The sequence below is a fragment of the Ascaphus truei genome, chromosome 8 (assembly GCF_040206685.1).
Source record: "Ascaphus truei isolate aAscTru1 chromosome 8, aAscTru1.hap1, whole genome shotgun sequence".
In the NCBI taxonomy this organism is placed as follows: Eukaryota; Metazoa; Chordata; class Amphibia; order Anura; family Ascaphidae; genus Ascaphus; species Ascaphus truei.
Genome location: NC_134490.1, coordinates 23410641 through 23431477, shown reverse-complemented (window position 1 = coordinate 23431477; position 20837 = coordinate 23410641). Strand labels below are relative to the sequence as shown.

General features: G+C 45.6%; 1 protein-coding gene across 11 annotated transcripts in view; it reads right to left on the bottom strand.

Annotated features, from left to right (window-relative positions):
- Window positions 1-20837, bottom strand: part of FAM149B1 (family with sequence similarity 149 member B1) — a 43308-nt gene that overhangs the window by 22227 nt on the left and 244 nt on the right. For 6 of the 11 annotated variants that reach the window (XM_075610809.1, XM_075610802.1, XM_075610812.1 and 3 more), the window contains exons 2-8: window positions 19000-19090; window positions 18480-18596; window positions 17102-17225; window positions 14768-14955; window positions 13908-14027; window positions 10892-11071; window positions 9268-9455 (exon numbers count right to left, since the gene is read on the bottom strand). In XM_075610809.1, the coding sequence (XP_075466924.1) occupies window positions 9268-9455; window positions 10892-11071; window positions 13908-14027; window positions 14768-14955; window positions 17102-17225; window positions 18480-18596; window positions 19000-19046 (964 nt within the window). In that variant the 5' untranslated portion in view covers window positions 19047-19090. Of the gene's footprint in view, window positions 1-9267; window positions 9456-10891; window positions 11072-13907; window positions 14028-14767; window positions 14956-17101; window positions 17226-18479; window positions 18597-18999; window positions 19091-19638; window positions 19688-20236; window positions 20639-20660; window positions 20680-20837 lie in introns of those variants that run through there. The other 5 variants (XM_075610810.1, XM_075610813.1, XM_075610808.1 and 2 more) reach the window with 4 other exon arrangements.

The following is a 20837-nucleotide window of genomic DNA, read 5'->3' as shown; positions in this document are numbered from 1 at the left end:
TACACCTTGTTGGGAAGAGCACAATTACCATATTGGGATGCGCACGGACACATCCCTCACGTTGTGACACTTTGTGTTGCTTTTTTGACACTGAAATTGCATATTATGCAGCAGCCCACCCTTTCATACGTAGTCATTACTATGCCCCCCGATTAGGTCACCTCTAGTTGAGATTTTTATCTCTTTTAAAAAATATTTCCTTGTACATACATTGCTGTAATTTATTTTATTATTGTATATATGAACAGTTATGTTTTACTTTGAGAGGTATCCCACCCAAGGAATCACATGGTGTACTTCTGTATACAGTATATTAGTTACTAGTTTGTTCACTTCCCTGATAGCACCCCTCTCCTTTTCCACAGGTCAGAGATACTCCCGAGAAGGTATTTTTTTTCTCTATATCCAATTCCATCCTAAATCTTGCCTCGAGACAACCCGAATCACTCACTGGTGAACGTGTGGTAACATTGGAGTAAAGTACCTTGCTTGGTACATTGACACCAAGGCCGCGATTATAGCGAGTGCGACGGTGCCTGCGATTTCGCGCACTGCACGAACAAAGTGCAGCAGCTTATACGGGCCGGCCGTAGTGCGCGTGAGATGCAGAGCGACGGCGCAGCAGATTTTTCAAAACACAAATTATTTTGTCTTTTCGCGCGGCAGCCGCGTCACGTGAGCGGTTCAGCCAATGAGGGTGAACCTGCGTGGTGACGCGTCCGCCACGCCCCCCCATTGCCTGCCAAATCGCCTCCATCTCAGTGCGCCCATCGCTCGGGCGACAGGCCCATGCCACACCATGCGCTCCGTCACGCGCGCGCCTACAATAATCTCAGCCTAAGACACCTCTTCAAGCATTAATTGAATGGCAAAACATTTGCATCGCCTCGACTTCTAAAATTCATATACTGAATATAGATCTGTGGAGTGAAAAAAAGCTTGTGAGTCAGTATTAACAATTACTATACGTTCACCATTGCTGGGATTTTTACTTTTGCTACTGCATGTTGCACAGTATTTATTACAACAACAACAAAAACTCATTTTGAAAGCATCTTTGTGAGTTGTGTTGTATTTTGATTTTTATATAGTGGCAATGTCCAGAAGTCAGGGAGCGCAGACACCAGGATGAACATATGAGGAGAAAAAACAATAACACAAATGATAGTGCAATCCTGTAGGACCACTATATAAGGATCTATAAGGAAGATCCACTGAAGGTCGAGCTGCAAACTGGCACTGGTTGTATATCATTTCATTCTATATTTTGCATTTACTATACTGCATTATCTCCTCCTATCTGAAACACTCGCAGGAGCGCCTGGTGATTTTTGTGTCTTTATATTTTGATTTATTAGAACACAGCAGATTATCTGCTAAAACTGAGTTATTTGCAAGATAGGAGAGTAGGTGGTGTGGATGGAGCACAGCTTCAGACGCCCTGCAATGTGAAGCAGGGAAAAACAAAACCAGGCCACTCCGTGTAGTATCAAAAAATGTATTAAGCCAAAAAACACATACAGGGAACAAAAATAGGACAAGTGGATATTACCTTGATAAAGTACTATTGTACGAAACGCGTAGGTGCGTTCCACTTGTCCTATTTTTGTTCCCTGTATGTGTTTTTTGGCTTAATACATTTTTTGATACTACACGGAGTGGCCTGGTTTTGTTTTTCCCTGCTTCACATTGCAGGGCGTCTGAAGCTGTGCTCCATCCACACCACCTACTCTCCTAGACTTCTCATCGATGGATTGCACGCTACTGATCCGGAGAGTGCCCCCGGGATGAGCAGGTAAAGTGCCAATGTGCCTTATAAAAATCCTGCTGCTCAATGGACATAGTTCCTTTTTATTAACTCCTAAGGGTAATCAATGTGTACATCACGGTGGTTGTCCTAACTGACTCCACTTGTCACTCAACCCTATAGTTGTTATTACATTATTGAGGGGGCACTCCTATATCGTCAGACCACCAAGCTTATGGTCTTATCTACAATTATGTGCATGAAGCTACCGGTTCAATTCTGAGCACCACATACACCACGTCCCTCTTATTTGCAAGATAGAAACATAGAATTTGACAACAGATAAGAACCACTTGGCCCAACTCAGACCCTGATCCTTGGCTTATCAATGTAAAACCTCAGGCCCTGTTTGATCCTTGGCTTATCTATGTAAAACCTCAGACCCTATGTGATCCTGGGCTTTCTTTCGTATTTAGGATGTAGCCTTACAGTAAGTCTATCCCAAGCATGTTTGCATTCCCTTCCTGTATTAGCCCCTTCCATGTTTGTTGGGAGGCTACTCCACGAATCTACTACCCTTTCTGTAAATAAGCACTTCCTCACATGTCCGGAGACTGCCACCCTCCAGCTTCAGAGATGATCTCTTGTTCTAACATGCCTCTTTCTTTGGAATATGCTTCCTATACTTTGTCGAAACCTTTTATATATGTGAAAGTTTCTATCATAATTACCCCTCTCCCTTGTATCCTTCAAGCTGTACATGTTAAGGACCTGTAGTCTTTCCTGAAGAGTCTTAGGCCTCGGCCATGCTCCCTGCTGGCGTGCTGAGGCGCAGGGAAAGCGGGTGCTTTCCCTGGCCTTTGCGGTTGCTTACCACACGCGCTGTCAGCGGGCCGTCAGGGGGCGGGCCGGGGCCGGCGCGTCACTGGCCGGTTCATCCTCATTGGGCGAACCGCTCAAGTGACCGGCCTGTCGCGCCGGCAAGCGGGGGATTTTTCAATTCCCCTAAGACCTGCACTTCCGCAAGCGCGCGGAAGCGCAGGTGAGCCCCTACTAAAGCCGTTCTAATTGCGGCTGTAGGGGCTCAGTGCTGAGCGGGAGCGCGCGTTAGCGCGCTTCCGCCAGCAAGCAAGGAACATGGCCGAGGCCTTATGCTGTAGACCAGGGGTGCACAAATTTTTTCAGTCTGCACCCCCTGCCTGCTCTCCTCCCCCCCCCCGTGCTCGCGCCCCCCTTCTTACCGTGTCTCCAGCTTCAAATGACGTCACGTGACCCCGCGGGAGCATTTGATGCCGCGTTGCCGAAAATAAGGTAAGGGAAGTTGCAGAGGCCTCACGTGATCCCACGGCATTTAATTGAAATGCTTTGGGGAAGAGCACAGGGTCTCTGTAACCGGAGTGCCCCCCCCCCCGGAAAATATTGTGCCCCCGGGGGTGTGCCCCCCAGTTTGCACACCCCTGCACCATTTTAGTAGCCCTTTTTTTGCACAATTTCTCTAATTTATTTATGTTCTTATGGAGATTTGGCTACTAAAACCTCTCTCTATACACCCCAACATCCTGCTGGCTTTACGCACAGCTTTGTTACATTGCCCACCTACTTTGAAATGTTCTGAAATAATGACTCACATCTTAGCCTAAGACTGCAGCACATATCCAAGTGGCACATTATAAGTGGCAAGACTACTGAACAACTGAAGTTTAAAAGGAAGGACCCCTTACCCTAACAAAAATCATCTTCTCTCCTCAGGTAATATCCCATATCTGAATCCTGTCTGCTTCAACTCTTTGCTGTGTGTACTTCAGTATATGCAACTGAAACAATCTTAGGTAATATCCCATATCTGAATCCTGTCTGCTTCAACTGTTAATTAAATTAAGCATTGACACCTAGGCAGGGAACACCCTGTGTAGAAAACCATCTGTTTGAATGTGCCTCAGATGTGCTAATTAAGCAGACAGAACCACACTGTCAGGTGACTTTTTAGGCCCATATAAAATGTGTCAGAACAGCTAGTCTGCCTGCAGCACAATCCAAGTGGCACATAATAAGTGAGAGGACTACTGAACAACTCTACTGAACAACTGAAGTTTAAAAGGAAGTTCAAAAGAAGTGAAGAAGAAGTGGACACCCCACCTGGCCCTGATTCCTGCATGTGAACTACGCTGGAAAGGAGGAAATCATCTATACCAGACTGCATCATTACTGCTGTGATGCTGCCTTTACCATTTATATTTGCTGTGACTTCACTTCTTCTCAAATTATGCACTTCTTTTTACCAGCCTCAGTGTGTCTCTAACTCTATTCATATATCTCCATCTCTCCTTCCTTCCCCACTTCTCAGCTCACATGAACTCCTTTCTTACCTGCGTCCTCTGACACCACACAGCTATATCCCCTACACTAAAACACACCCCTACAAATCATCCTCACACATCCTCTTTCTATCCATGCTTCTCCTCCTTGCTTCTGAGGATATCTCTCCCAATCCTGGTCCCTGCCTTATTTCTACTTGCTCTCGTCCTCGCCTGCCAAATGCAACCTCTACTCCTTCTGGTGTTAACCCCTCCAACCTCATACCCATCCCCTGCCACCCTCCCTCCTCTCTCCCTTTCTCCTGTGCCCTTTGGAATGCTCGCTCCCTTTCTAACAAGTTCCTCTCTGTGCATGACTTCTTTCTCTCTCACTCCCTGCTTCTCTTTGCTATAACTGAGACCTGGCTCACTCAGTCTGACTCTGCTCTGGAAGCTGCCCTCTCCTACGGTGGCCTTTCCTTCTCCCACACTCCGCGCCCTGATGGCAGGGGTGGAGGCGTGGGGCTCCTGCTCTCCTCTCTCTGCCGTTACCGAACCCTTCCTATTCCCCCCTCTCTTGTTTTTCCCTCCTTTGAGGCTCACACTGTCCAGATCTTCTCTCCTCTCCCTGTTCATGTGGCGGTCATCTATCGCCCACCTACCTCTACTCATCCCACTTCTGCCTTTCTCTCTCACTTTGAATCCTGGCTCTCTTTCTTCCTCTCCTCAGACTCCCCTGTTCTTCTCCTTGGGGACTTCAATTGCCACATTGATGACCCCTCTCTCCCTTGGGCTTCCCGCTTTCTTTCTCTAACCTCTTCTTATGGCCTTCAACAGTGGACTGCAGCCAGCACCCACAAGGATGGCCACTACTTAGACCTGGTTTTCACTAAGAACTTCTCTCTCTCCGATTTCTCCATTTCCCCTTTTCCTCTCTCTGACCATCATCTCATCTCATTCTCTCTATCTCGCTTCTCCCCTTCTCCACCTCCATCTAAACCCCGGTTCTGCAGAAACCTGCGCTCTATTCACTTACCTGACTTTGAGTCCACTTTACGCTCTTCCCTCTCCTCTCTCAGCTCTGCTACAGACCCCGACAACCTGGTCAGGAACTACAACTCTGTCTTGTCCTCCTCTCTTGATCTACATGCCCCAATTTCTCTCTGCCGGACTCGCCCTTCTAACCCTAGACCCTGGCTAAATTCCCACACACGCATGCTGCGTTCCTCCACTCGTTCCTCTGAACGCCTCTGGAGGAAGTCTCACACTCTCGCAGACTTCCTTCACTACAAATTTATGCTATCCTGTTTCAACTCTGCCCTCTCGCAAGCTAAACAAGCCTATTTTTCTGCACTAATCAACATGCACAAGTCTAACCCACGCCGACTGTTCTCTGTCTTTGATACTCTACTCAAACCACCCTCAGCTGCCTCTCCTTCCTCCATCTCCGCTCAGGACTTTGCTGACTATTTTAAGGAAAAGGTGGAATCCATACAGCAGAACATCCCCTCTGTTTCTTCCTCCCATCCTACACCTCTTCCTAACTCTCCTCCTGCCTTCCTTGACTCTTTTTCCACTGTCTCAGAGGATGAGGTGTCGCTGTTGATCGCCTCTTGTCCCTCTACCACTTGCCCTCTTGACTCCATTCCCTCCCATCTCCTAAAACATCTAGCTCCTACTATAATCCCTACGCTCACACACATTTTTAACTCCTCCCTCTGCTCTGGAACCTTTCCATCCTCCTTCAAACATGCAACAGTCATACCATTACTCAAAAACAGCAAGCTTGATCCTACCTGTCTTTCTAACTATCGACCTGTCTCCCTCCTGCCTTTTGCCTCTAAACTCCTTGAACATCTTGTATTCTCTCGCTTGCTCCATTTTGTCAACACCTATTCTCTCCTAGACCCTCTACAATCTGGCTTCCGCACTGCTCACTCCACGGAAACAGCCCTCACTAAAATAACTGACGACCTCCATGCTGCCAAAGACAGAGGTCATTACACTCTGCTCATATTACTCGACCTCTCTGCAGCATTTGACACAGTGGACCACCCTCTTCTCCTCCACATTCTCCATACTCTAGGTATTCGGAACAAAGCTCTATCCTGGATCTCATCCTACCTCTCCCATCGTACTTTCAGTGTCTCTTCTGCTAACACCTCCTCCTCTTTTGATCTCTCTCTGGGGGTACCCCAGGGCTCTGCCCTGGGACCTCTTCTCTTTTCTCTGTACACACTCTCTCTAGGTGACCTAATAACATCTTTTGGGTTTAATTATCACCTCTATGCCGACGACACACAAATATACTTTTCAACACCTATCCTTACACCTGCCGTACAAACCAAAGTTTCTGAATGTCTGTCTGCTATATCATCCTGGATGGCCCTCCGCCGCCTTAAACTCAACATGGCTAAAACAGAGCTCCTCATACTTCCTCCGAAACCTGGCCCTACTACCTTCTTCCACATTACTGTTGGAACTACAATCATTCACCCAGTAGCCCAAGCACGCTGCCTAGGGGTCACACTCAACTCCTCTCTCACATTCGCCCCTCACATTAAAAACATTTCTAAAACTTGTCGCTTTTTCCTCCGCAATATAACAAAGATACGCCCTTTCCTCTGCTGCTCGACTGCTAAAACTCTGACTCAGGCCCTCATTCTCTCCCGTCTTGATTACTGTAACCTCCTGCTGTCCGGCCTTCCTGCCTCTCACCTGTCTCCCCTACAATCTATCCTAAATGCTGCTGCCAGAATCACTCTACTCTTTCCTAGATCTGTCACAGCATCTCCCCTCATGAAATCCCTCTCCTGGCTTCCGGTCAAATCCCGCATCTCACATTCCATTCTTCTCCTCACTTTTTTTAACTCAATTTTTTTATTGGGTACAATCATGTCAAACAGTACATACAAGGGTGTCATGATCCCATGACAGTGGTGCTTTTAACAATCTGACAGGGACCCAATAACTTTTTCCATTTTCTTGGGAGTGGGGATTGGAGGGGAGGGGGAGGAGAGGAGGGGGAGGGGGGAAGACACACATGGGACGGGGGGGAAGAGGGGGGAACCTAGGAGAGAGAGGGGGGGGGTGGGTGGCGCGCCCCTACCTCCGCGACTGCCTATGAGTATATTTATTTTGTTAGCCACGGGTCCCAGGTGTTTAGAAATTGGGGTATTTTCTTTTGGAGCAGGGCGGTCAGTTTCTCCATTGACATAACTTCGTTAATTCTGCTAGTGACAGTGGTTCTAGAGGGGGCTTTAGTCTGCTTCCAAGCGGCAGCGATGGAACACCTGGCTGCCGTCAGTATGGCCGTTATAAGTCTGGACATCGGTGGATGGAGATCATCAACAGGTTTGTTCAGCACCAGGGTCACCGGGTCCAAGGGTAGGGTTAGTCCCGTGACCTCTCGTATGAGCCTCTGGGTCATGGCCCAAAATTTCTGAATCTCCGGACATGACCACCAAATGTGGGCCATGTCCCCCTTTTGACCACATCCCCTCCAGCACAGATCAACTGCGCCTGGGTAGATCTGGCTCAGCCTAGTGGGGGTCAGGTACCATTGGAATAGAATTTTGTATATGTTTTCTTTTGTTGTTGTGCAAATTGAGGTTTTAGAGGCTTGCTCCCAGATCTCCTCCCAGTCCTCCGGATCTATTGAGAGGCCCAATTCCTCGGACCATCGTTGCATATATCTATGGTTGGGTGGGCCAGACTGGGGTACTAATCCTTTATATATTTGAGAGATCAGGCCTTTTTGATAGGTTGTTTTGGCGCAGAGGGTTTCAAATCTGGTTAATTTAGGAAATTTGGAAGTTGGTGAGAGGGATAGGAGAAAGTGTCTCACTTGCAGATATTTAAATAGGTGGAGGCCCTGTATCTCGTATTTATCCCTAATCACCTGATAAGTAGCGATCTCATCTTTCTGCAGCAGATCGGCCACCATCCTAATGTTGTGACCCTGAAATTGGTCAAATTGACTTGGAGAACACCCTGGAGGGAATTTGGGGTTTCCGAAGATGGGGGTGAGCTGTGAGGGGGATGCTACCAGACCGTACTTCCCTCTACATTTAAGCCATACCTCCCACGTGCATCTCATTGCTCCCAGGGCAAACCTTGGTGGTTTATCCCCTCTGCTGCCAGTGGGCCACATTGCCATTTGGAAGGAGAGGGGGTAGGCGTAGTGAGACTCTATCTCTAACCAAGAAGCTAGGGCCGGGTCGCAATTCCAAACTACAGCCTGCTTCAGCTGTGCTGCGATGTAGTATTTTGCAATGTCGGGGACCCCCACACCTCCTCTTTCTTCTCCTCACTTTTAAAGCTTTACACTCTTCTGCCCCTCCTTACATCTCATCCCTAATTTCTCGTTATGCACCATCCAGACTCTTGCGTTCTTCTCAAGGATGTCTTCTTTCTACCTCCTTTGTATCTAAAGCCCTCTCCCGCCTTAAACCTTTCTCACTTCCTGCCCCACACCTCTGGAATGCCCTTCCCCTCAGTACCCGACTAGCACCCTCTCTATCCACCTTTAAGACCCACTTGCTTAAAGAAGCATATGAATAGCACTGTGGATATTCTGAACACGATACATAAAGCTTGGCCCCCTGCAGACGCACTTACCAGAACTCCCTCCTACTGTCTCTGTACGTTCTACCTACCAATTAGACTGTAAGCTCCTCGGAGCAGGGACTCCTCTTCCGAAATGTTACTTTTATGTCTAAAGCACTTATTCCCATGATCTGTTATTTATATTATCTGTTATTTATTTGATTACCACATGTATTACTACTGTGAAGCGCTATGTACATTAATGGCGCTATATAAATAAAGACATACAATACATACAATTCTGATGTGCCATTAATCCTTTATTCTGCCTTTTATGACCCGAGTGCATTATTTTGCACTTTTTGGTATTAAATTATAGCATCCACACTCCCGACCATTCATCCAATCTGCCTAAATCATTAGTCACTTTGTTTACCCCACCCCACGAGTGACAACTCTGTTGCAGATCTGTGTGTCCTCTGCAAAAAAAAGATTAGGAGCAGAATCCAACACCACCCAGTGAACCTTGCAACAACCTCTGCAACAAGCATGTGTGATTTTTCGCCTATATGCCTGTTTTATGTGTGTTCATTTCTTCTGACAGTGAAGGGGTTGTTAAAGAAGATGACGAGGCTGCTTGATACAAAGACCCATTGTCAGTGCTTAATTCGCCTTTACCTGAGACTGATTCTTCCCAATGTCTGCAAATGAGCTCCTCCACGCACCCCACTGCTTCCCTCCACACATCATCAAACAGGTACTCCAGTACTGCCGCCGCCTTGCAGTTTTTAGGAGAAATGGGAGGGTACCCCTTCTTCCGACTGTCCAATGACATAGCTCTGGTCCATTCGAATAGCTCATCATCCCTGTGGAAATGGTTTTACCAGTCAGTGCATTTTAATCAGAGTCATTTCAGCTGCACCTGTAAATGTATAGATTTCTCCTCTTTTAAAGCACAGGTGTATAACATATGTTAAAGACGTCAAACAGAAAATCAGTAACCTCTGTACACAATAAATACACAGTATTATTTACCTAAAGATGTATAGACTAAACTGGAATACTGAAAACAATAGGTAATACAAGAATTAATTAGTAATGTATGAGTAATTAATCATAATATAAATAGGGTATCTATGCCAACACTTCAAACCTGACATAGACCGTAATCTGGGAAGGACTTTCAACAAAGAGAATACATTGGGTCATTCATTAAACAGTCAGAAAAAAATAATATGTGGTAAATTTGAGAGGTTTAAGCTTGTGCTTTTATGGATGCAGTATTTTAGTCTGGAACCTTTTTTGTCTGTCCCAGAGGAAGGTTCCCCGTGGAATTGAAATGACAGATTTCAATGGACAACTAATAAACTTCATATTTTAGTTTACTCAACTTTATTGAGTACCCATAATGTTTTTGCTTTTTAGTTTGAACTATGCCCAACACTGGGAATTATATTGTTCATTCACAACCTTGTGCACCAGATCTACTCGTATAGGAGAGCGTCCATTTCTAAATCTGGATTTAAATAAAACATGTCTTCATGTACAATACTGCTTGATATAGACATTTTATTTGACCATAATCATTACCGGGTCTCTTCAAGGGGAACAGTGCTATTTTGATCTCTCTGGGGATATTTACCTTTTTGTGTACTAGTGTTTCTGGTCCCTTTTGGGAAAGCAATATGGCTGCCATCTTAGCCTCACTCCCATGAGCCAACAGGAAGCAGGAATGTCCTCAGAGCATTGCATTCCGGCATCCTATTGGATGAACCCTGACAGCCATCTTTGGGTTTACTTTCATTTTACTGGTACATACAAAAAGGGTAAATATTCCAGAAACAATGGATTCCCCGCAGCTAGGTATAGAGCAGTTTCAGGGGACCCCATGGTGTTGATTCTGTAAAAAGATTATTTTCTAAGAATGGGGGGAGATTGATGGTTTAATTTAATACAATAGATGTGCAAGTTAAAATAAAGGATTTATGAGAACCCCCAAGAGTACATTTTAAATGGTTCTCTTTATATTTAACAGATAATTAAATTGGTCATCAGACATATTCAACAAAATACCAAACACCTATTTCCTGTTTTGACTACTAATTGCATAATACATGAGTAAAGTGGACAGCATGTCTAAGCTGCAAAGCAAACTCTGCCGTATGTTCAATTATCTTTGACCATAAATAGGTTGATGAAACTACAGGGTTAGTGCACTCTGGGTGTAGGTTTGAGACCAGACTGCTAACTTGTAGAGGAGCCTACACATTTACTAAGATAAAGTTCAATTTGTTTTACTCACGTGTCCCTGCAATCAAATGCTAAATATTCTTCCATTATACCATCGGACATGATCATCCCTACACCATCTGCTTCTTCATCCTCCCTCCCCAAGGACAAGGACGCTGGAGTATTGAGAAATGCAGCATGTTCTAGGTCACTTGTAATGGAAAGAGGAAATTTTGTGCCAAAAATCCCTAATCTGAAAAACATGGAAAAAAAAAACCTTTCAAAACAGCGACTGGTTTTGCATATTAAATAACTAATGTAATTCCCACTGGATTATTAATTAACATTGTTTAATCAAAATATATTGTTAGTGGCAATCCAAGCGGCACTGTATTGTTTTAATATATGCAGCCTTTGATCAGCCTTATTGAAAATGAATTACCTAAACTGCCGATCAATTTGTTCTCCCGTGATCGATCAGCAAGAATCCTGCTTCCATGAGTTTACTTAATGGCCGCCTTTAACTTTTTTTTTTTTATAACTTAAATTTTATTGAGTTTTTCAAAGATATAGTACAACATAACACGCATATCATTTGTAATATGACTGCGAGAGAATTAAACTTACAACACATGTTAGGTGGGACCGGCCGACTTTTCGAGCCCTAATCGGTCGGGCGGCTCACTGCCTGTTAGTACATTAGCTGAACAATCTTGTGACTGGTGTAAATAATAAGGGTTGGGACAATGTTGGTAAACATTATTCATAAATTATAAAACACAACACACCACACAACACAAAAAAAAAAGGGGGAGGAGGGATGGAGAGAAGAGGGGAGGGAAATGATACGAAGATCTGTGGTGCTTCACTCTGTGTTTGCCATGTCGCGGTCGGGACTGGAGCTGCGCATATGGGCGGCAAACCCCGCCTTTCACTTTTAATCAATCCTTCAGTCAGTGTAATTGAATTGTTGTTCAGTCAGCAACAATGTATCCTTGTAACATGCCTATTGTTACAGTTTGCGGCTCAAACTGCTGGGAACATTTGCAACAAATTATCACAAACTGGAAAGTGTTGCAAAGAACTTGCACTGCTGGGGAGGTGGACTAAAACCTGCCATAGAAATCAAAGGCTGCTCAGTATATTACAACTCATTAAAAATAGCATTAGGAGTTGAATAATATATATTTTTTAAAGATGCAGTAAGTATTATCTAATACTACAGAACTGATTTATTAAATAAAAATGAAAAAAAACTCACATGTACGATATTGCTTGGATTGCTCTTTTGAAATTACAAACTAATGGTTTGGGCGTATATTTGAATTACAGTGCTTCTTTTTAACTGATCTTTTATAATATCCCAAAAAAGGTAATAACCCCATAAGCAAAGAGTTGCAAGCACATCCTGCACAGAAAGGGTTTATATTATGTGAAAACCTTACCTCGCTTATGCAAGATAAACACAGCACTGCATTGCATTGTCATACATCAGCGAGTGTGCCAAGGAAGATTCCTATGGACTATGTGTGTGCCAGAAGAGATTTTCACTTTGTCTATTTGATACATCAATCCAATAATTCCTTTGTGTGAACCAAGCGTGCCGACACCAGATAGAATGAGTGAAATATAATGAGAAGTGGAGGTACCACACAGACGAAGATGCTTGAATGGAAATTAACTAAGTATTACCCCCAGGGGTGCCCAACTCCAGTCCTCAAGACACCCCAACTGCTCAGGTTTTCAGGATATACCTGGTTCAGCACGGGTGGCTCAATCAGTCCCAGCTCCAGCACAGGTGGCTCAATCAGTGGCTCAGTCAAAGACTGAGACAAAAACAGCCACTGATTGAGCCACCTGTGCTGAAGCAGAGATATTGTTAAAACATGACCTGCTGGGGGGCTTGAGGACTGGAGTTGAGCACCCCTGGGGTAATGAAACACATTGCAGCAATGTGTGTGGCCAGCGTGAGCGAGCGCCTGTGCATGCTTGGCGCTTAGCTGCTTGCCGAAGCAACCAAAATTGAATTTGTCTCTTGCTCGCGCGTCACATGAGCGGTTCTCCCAATCAGGGCGAACCAGCCCTGTAAACGTCATGGCTGCGCCCCCCCCCCCCCCCACCCGAATCGCCACCTGCACACCTAGCCGGCCACAAATCTCCTGGCCGAGCAGGGAGTGTGACGTCACCGCGCATGAGCACCAACGCGCCCGCAGACTTAGCCTAATGATACTCAAGAGGTTCCAGTACCCGTATCTTCAATTGTCGATGGTTTTCTCTACATATTGTTTGCTGCACCTACACGTAACGAGGTAAATTACCCCTTTTATCAGACAGTTAATAAAATCTTGGGTGATATATGTCTTGGCTTGTGAGGAATTAGTGAACTGCTTAGTTGCCTTAATAACAGTGCATGCCTTGCACCAGCCACATGGGTACGAACCTTTTGGTTTGGTTCCTAGCCACGTTTTATGTTATACCGCTTGGTAATGGCAGTGAACCAAGCGGTCCCTGAGATTTCCAGACCGTCTACTGGCCATTTTAGGGACTTGGTTCAATATCTGGTTACGGTCGTTGTCTTCAATAAGGAGGTGCCAATGTTTGGACATAATATGCCTTAAAGACTCCCAATGATTGTTGTAGGTGCCTATGAAACAGATTTTCTCGTTTCCTGGGACATCAACTTTGGGGTTCGTGGTAAGAAGTTTTTTCCTAGGTGTGACTCTTCAATGAGTATTGATCTCTGAGACTATTGAGTCCTTAACCACGTACATAAATATTGTTATACTGAAAGAGTGCAGTATACAGTATGGGAATCTATCTGTGCCCTCTTGGGGACACATAAAAGTGTGTTTGTGCCCTTGTATCTATCCAGCCCAAAGAGTGAGATGTTTTCTATTATAACTCTAGCTCTAAAAATGCTTATGCATTTGTAACATAGCTCCCCTCTCCCAACTCTTCTTATTTAGGGTAAAGAAAGTTCCTAATCTGCAGCATGAGCTTGCAGTAATTGTAAAGCAATTTGTTGTTGGCCCATTGGAAACCGCAGGGGTTATGAGAATGATCTTGCTTAACCATGTGCAAATACTCACTCACTGGGATCCTTTCCTTGGGCAGCACTTAGAACTGTAGAGCCTGAAACCTCACAGTGAGAACTGGGATGCCAGCTATAACCATCTTCTAAAGGAGTCACAATCTGTTTCCCTTGTATCCTGCAATATTAAGAAAGGAACAACAACAAAAAAAACACTTTTTTTCTACTTTCTTTTCTGGCGTTCTGTAAAGGAAAGTAACTATTTATGTTGTAACGCTGAAAACAAAACATTAAAAAGTCAATACATATTATTTTCTTTTGCACTATATGACTGGTCCATTTCAAACTATGGTCCTTTGGCATGGTTCAAATACATCAGTGTCCAGGCTACCAGGGAAAAAGTAGCTTGCTAGAAGTCTTGCTAAGTTCATGGAGTACTGGCTCTATGGTGTGATCCGTTTTGTGAAGTGTGAATTACACTATTCTGTTTTTGCTCAAGGAGTCCCCTAAATGCTGTGAAGTCATCTTCCCCTTTCTTGGGAAGATCTCAGCCCCATTCATTTGAGTGAAGTTGAAATTGCCCAAAGCAAGACGGCATCACAGCATATTGAATCAGGGCCTAAAAGGGACTATGGGAGAGCCAAGCCTGATATTTGCTGTACACTCGTCAGCTAGTACCACTACTGGGAGTTCGCAAGTAATCGTTATACAGTGGATCTCTATATGTCTTCTTTTTGCTGGAAGGCCACATTGCATTTTCTGACCAGATTCTATGGAAGTCAATGTCTTGGGTGCAGAGTTGCACAAGAAATTTATTTTTGGTAGTTTGCTAAAAACAAAAGAAGTCTACCTTCCCCCCCCCCCCATCCCCGTCCCTGCATTTGTGCTCCAGATACAGTTTACAGTGGCATAACGTACCGTTTCACTTCCTTAAATCTTGCAAATGGTTTTGGAACGTGATACCTGAGGTGTGGAAAGCTAGATGCCCATTGGTGGCACTCTTCCTGCAGTCCCTGTACAAGGGTGTTCGCTTTCTGTTCATACAGCAGCTCGTCAATCTGGTTGAAAATCTTTTGCACTTGCCGTGTAGCAGCCTGGTCAAACTCCTAGGAACATCCAGCATGCAGACACAGTCACTTCACAGGAGGGGATTTCACAATGTGCAAATAAAACATTGCTACGCTTAGGCCGCGCTTATAGTCCTGGCGACGCTGACGCACACTACGGTCGCTGAAAAAATCTAATTGAATTGACTTCCAGCGATAGCGGATTCAATACATTTGTTTTGACGCGACATCGCGTCGCCGGGACTATAAAGCGCGGCCTTAGGCTGCGGCTAGGCAGGGAGCGAGCTGGCGCTCGATCGCGGTGACGACGCACTCTGCTGGGTGATTTATGGCCAGCTAGTTGTGTGCGTGGGGGGCGCAGCCATGACGTCACAAAGCTGGTTCGCCCTCATTGGGCGAACCGCTCATGTGACACGCCAGCGAGCGGCATAATCAAATGTGCTCGTCTCTGCAAGCAGCTAAGCGTCGTGATTGCACAGGAGCTCGCTCACACTGGCCACACACATTGCTCCAATGTGTTTCATCGCGGCCAGCGCGAGCGCCCGCGCCCCCATATACGAGGCCTTATGGTCGCAGGGGTCTTTCCCAACAAATGTGAACCTTCACATACAAAAAATGTGGAAGAGAGGAGGGAGAAAAAGCTGATGTTAAGTCAGGGGGTGCTCAACTCCAGTCCTCAAGCCCCTCTCCCAACAGGTCAGGTTTTCAGGATATCCCAGCTTCAGCACAGGTGGCTCAATCAGAGGCGGAGTCTTTGACTCAGCTCTGATTGAGCCACTTGTGCTGAAGCAGGGTTATCTTGAAAACCTGACCTGTTGGAGGGGGACTTGAGGATTGGAGTTGAGCTTGCCCGTGTTGTCAACTATTTCAATCAACTGTACAACAGGGGGGGCCCAAACTCCGCCATGCTTAATGGCAATCCCATGGGTCCCATCACTTTCACGTTGGGAAACTCCATGCAACGCTTTCAGTATCCGGCTCACAGGTTGTAACATTTCCAAGAAATAGATTATTCTCACCGCGAGATATTGAATGTGTATTTTATATGTGCACTCGGTGGTACTAAATGATGGTGTTTTTATTTAACAAGCCATTTTACGCTCTGTATCAAAACGCCTTCACTTTTTTTTTTTTTATGATGATGATGTCGCACTCCCAAAAATATCAGTTGGGCTCATTGAAGTCGGCTGAGGTTTTTCTTATGGGAAATAATTGCTTTGCGGTCTCTTGATATATGACATTTTTCATGAGTTTCAAAAAACAAAAACAAAAACCTGAACCAGAGCGGTGAACATTTTAAGAGAGCGCCCTGATCCCCATGTGTTTTTGCAAAATGTTTCTGGCGGCAATGCTGCAGAAAAACCTATCCATTTCATTCCACGGTCGTCTCAAAATGTGTTTGTGTTAAGTGCAAATACCAAGGCTGCATACACAATGTTAGTGATTTAATGCAGAGAAATGACATCTTGGCACATTATTAGTGATCACACAACTAGGGATGTAGGAAGGGTTCTTCAGCGAGTAAAGGCAACAACTCTGAAAACAAGAACAATGACTTTCAGCTTGGTTCCAATCCCGGTGTCAGGTCCTTGTGACATTGGGCAAGTCACTGTATCTCCCTTTGCCTTGGGCACCAAAATTAGATCGTAGGCTCTACGGGCCAGGGACTTATTGTGCCTGCAAAAGTCTATATACAGCTCTGTATGTATGTGCGTATGTGTATGTTTATTTATATAGCGCCCTCAGTGTACTCAGCGATTTTCAAAGACAATACAGTACAGGAAATTATAATACAATAAGCGCCACAAAGTCAGACAATAGGAAAGGAAATCCCTGCCCCGGAGAGCTTACAATCTAAGTGGTATGTTGGGAAACGTACAGACAGCAGGTGAGGGAATAAGTGCAGTAGGTGGCAGTGGTTAGTGCTATATAAGAACAATATTTGTTATAATACAATTGAGCAACACTTCCACACTGGGGTTGAAAAATGACATGTATTTCTGGCAACAGATTTTGTAGACATTGATTTTAAAGATGGCCAGAAGACTGAGGGAAACCCTGGCTATAAAGAACAGCCAAGAAGTCATTACAACATATTTATAAAAACCTGTGCACAAAGGATGAGTGAAAAAAGTACAGAACTATATCCAGAGCGCATGTAGGTTTTATTAATTACAGTACTTACATCAAAGCCCCAGGATATGACAGAGCTGCTTTCTGTGGACAGTCCTGCACAGCTCTGAAACTCCGACCATGACACCTCGGTGTCTTGTCCTGGGCAGCCTGATGCTTCTGAAATGTCTGACTCACTAAAAGTTTAAACATACCATAGATAGACCTGTTTTGTTTCATTATTCTAAACAATCACCAACTTACAGATGCAAAATAACCTTCAAAAGGCATTTTTGAGACCCAAAGGACTTATTGAAATGCTGTTCATCTGTTTAAGGACACACACATTCACATATATAATATGACATGTTGAATTAACAAGTTATGATGTGCCTTAATATATTGTTTATTTGTTTATTAAGGATATAACATTATATTTAAAAAATAAATTACAACTTAATTTACACGTAGGCATTATAGTGCTACTATAATAGTAAAACAAGTACAGTAGTAGCAATTAGCTATTCAATTTTAAAAACAATTTTATAGGTACTTTAATGAACTTCATAACTTTTAAATGGTACCCTATAAATAGGGGTTTCGAGTGGACAAGTATACAGTATTTAGGCCCCTGTTCCAACTTTAAGTGTATACTTTCATGAATATTAACAATTTATTGCCATCGTTATGAATACAATTATTATACCATCATTATGAATAAAATAAGGGGGAAAAAGGAGCAATCCACCCTAACATTTTTGTATTTACAGGATTGGAACTGGGGGTTCTCCAGAGCGGAACCACACTATTTTCACTGTGGCTCCTGAGATACTTACTGGTGAAGTTACTGGTATTACTTCCTGTTTTTTAAAGGGGGTTTAAATGGCAAACCAATAGGAAGCGACAGCCGATGATGTTGCAGCTATCTTGTTTCCCCTAAGACCTCAATTCTAGTTGCTCCGGCTGTGCGCGCGAAACCTGCACTGCTTGGCCATGACATCATGTGAGCGGTTCGCCCTCATTGGCTCAACCACTCGTGTGATACAGCCATGACGCAGCCATCGTGGGGCAAGATCAATTTCTAAAGTCTTTTGAAAAATCGCGCACTTGGACGTGCGCACGGTCGCGCGCTTTCATTGCTCTGCATATGTTTGTTCCGGCGGCATGCACCGACATTAGAAGCGCGGCCTTAGGGAGATTTAAACTCTGTAACTTCACCTGTAAGTACCTCGGGAACTAGGGGGTCACTGGAGCTGAAAATAGTGGCATTTGGCTCAGGGGACCCCCAATTCACACCATGTAACAAACAGGGGCTAAAAAAACAAAAACAGTATAAGGATGGCTCCTATAAAAGTTCTGTTTTAGCTTTGTGTAACATGAGCACTTATTGGTCCTTAGTCAATAAAGAGGTATTACATTTAGTGAGTACCACTGCACAAAACATATGTTACCTTTTGCATTGTGATGATGCTTTGTGTCTGTCACTGCTGGCGGATACCGATGTTGGACATTCATCAACTTCTTCTGGCAGAGGGTGATTTTCTATGGCTTTTGCAAGGCTTTGATTGCTAAAATAAACAAATGATTATATATAATACAATATTAGGGGTTTGAAAAAAAGTGCTATTCTTCAATTAATGTAGCACTCGGGATCTCATCAAAAGGTGTCCAGTCGCCCCTATGCATTTGGTGCACTGTGGCAGAGGTTCTCAAACAGTGGTCCTGATGATTTCAAGCAGTCCCTGAACCCTTCCAAAATGCACTCCTGCCAGCCCTGCCCTGCAGCCTGTGCATTTTTACTCACTACTATAGTCTGAATTTTAGATACAGATCCAATGTTTTACATAGCTGACTATGTTCATGAACAGAGCAACATATCTATGGAAGAGTTTGAGAGTCCCATGCACTAAGCTAAATATCCATGCATGTAACATCTTGAACAACATGTGTAAAGTGCAAATTGTGACTTACATTTGCAGATTCTGTGATACTGGTTTCCTTTTGTACCTGGAAATCATCCTAATGCACAAGTCACTGTTTCATTTCTCCTCTGTTATGTCTTCTATGAAAAAATAAATTCCAGTTGGTTTAATTGTTTACATCTATCCACTTTCTTCTTCACCCTCCTCTGATCCAGATTTTCCCTCTTACTTTCCCAGGTTTCCCTCCCTCTTCCACTATTACTGTTTCCCCCTGCCTCTCTGTCTCACACACTCCCTCTCCCTTCCTTCTATATGTCCCACTATGATTTCTGCCAATTACACATACTCCCCCCCCCCCCCAGCCCAGTCCTGACAGCCTCGCCTTTCAGGCTCTTTATCTCCACCTATCCGACTCTGTCCTGTTATGCGTTTGTATTTCCTAGGGCCTTTCCCCCCATTCCTTTTATAACCTGCTCCCTTCTATCTATCATACTGTACTACACCTCTGCCCCTCCTGACCAACTGTGTCTGCTGATTGTACACTGTTTCTCTCTACTACCCCTAATTTGTCTCTTCACTGTCTTTCTTCCCTGTCTCTCTCCTGCATCTAGCTCAGCCTCCCCTCCGCCCAGCCTTAGCCTCATCCCCCTCCACCGTTGCCCAGCCTCTTCCCCTCTCCCAGCCTCACTCTGCAGTGACAGCTCCCAGCCTCACGCTGCAGTGACTGCTCCCAGCCTCACGCTGCAGTGACTGCTCCCAGCCTCACGCTGCAGTGACTGCTCCCAGCCTCACGCTGCAGTGACTGCTCCCAGCCTCACGCTGCAGTGACTGCTCCCAGCCTCACGCTGCAGTGACTGCTCCCAGCCTCACGCTGCAGTGACTGCTCCCAGCCTCACGCTGCAGTGACTGCTCCCAGCCGCACGCTGCAGTGACTGCTCCCAGCCGCACGCTGCAGTGACTGCTCCCAGCCGCACGCTGCAGTGACTGCTCCCAGCCTCACGCTGCAGTGACTGTTCCCAGCCTCACGCTGCAGTGACTGCTCCAAGCCTCACGCTGCAGTGACTGCTCCCAGCCTCACGCTGCAGTGACTGCTCCCAGCCTCACGCTGCAGTGACTGCTCCCAGCCTCACGCAGCAGTGACTGCTCCCAGACTCCCTCTGCAGTGACTGCTCCCAGACTCCCTCTGCAGTGACTGCTCCCAGACTCACGCTGCAGTGACTGCTCCCAGACTCACGCTGCAGTGACTGCTCCCAGACTCACGCTGCAGTGACTGCTCCCAGACTAACTCTGCAGTGACTGCTCCCAGCCTCCCTCTGCAGTGACAGCTCCTAGCTCCCAGCCTCTCACGCTGCAGTGACAGCTCCCAGCCTCTCACGCTGCAGTGACAGTGACAGCTCCCAGCCCCAATCTTCAGTGACTGCTCCCAGCCTCACTCTGCAGTGACTGCTCCCAGCCTCACGCTGCAGTGACTGCTCCCAGACTCACGCTGCAGTGACTGCTCCCAGACTCACTCTGCAGTGACTGCTCCCAGCCTCCCTCTGCAGTGACAGCTCCTAGCTCCCAGCCTCTCACGCTGCAGTGACAGCTCCCAGCCTCTCACGCTGCAGTGACAGTGACAGCTCCCAGCCCCAATCTTCAGTGACTGCTCCCAGCCTCACTCTGCAGTGCCTGCTCCCAGCCTCACTCTGCAGTGCCTGCTCCCAGCCTCACTCTGCAGTGACAGCTCCCAGCCTCACTCTGCAGTGACAGCTCCCAGCCTCACTCTGCAGTGCCTGCTCCCAGCCTCACTCTGCAGTGCCTGCTCCCAGCCTCACTCTGCAGTGCCTGCTCCCAGCCTCACTCTGCAGTGCCTGCTCCCAGCCTCACTCTGCAGTGCCTGCTCCCAGC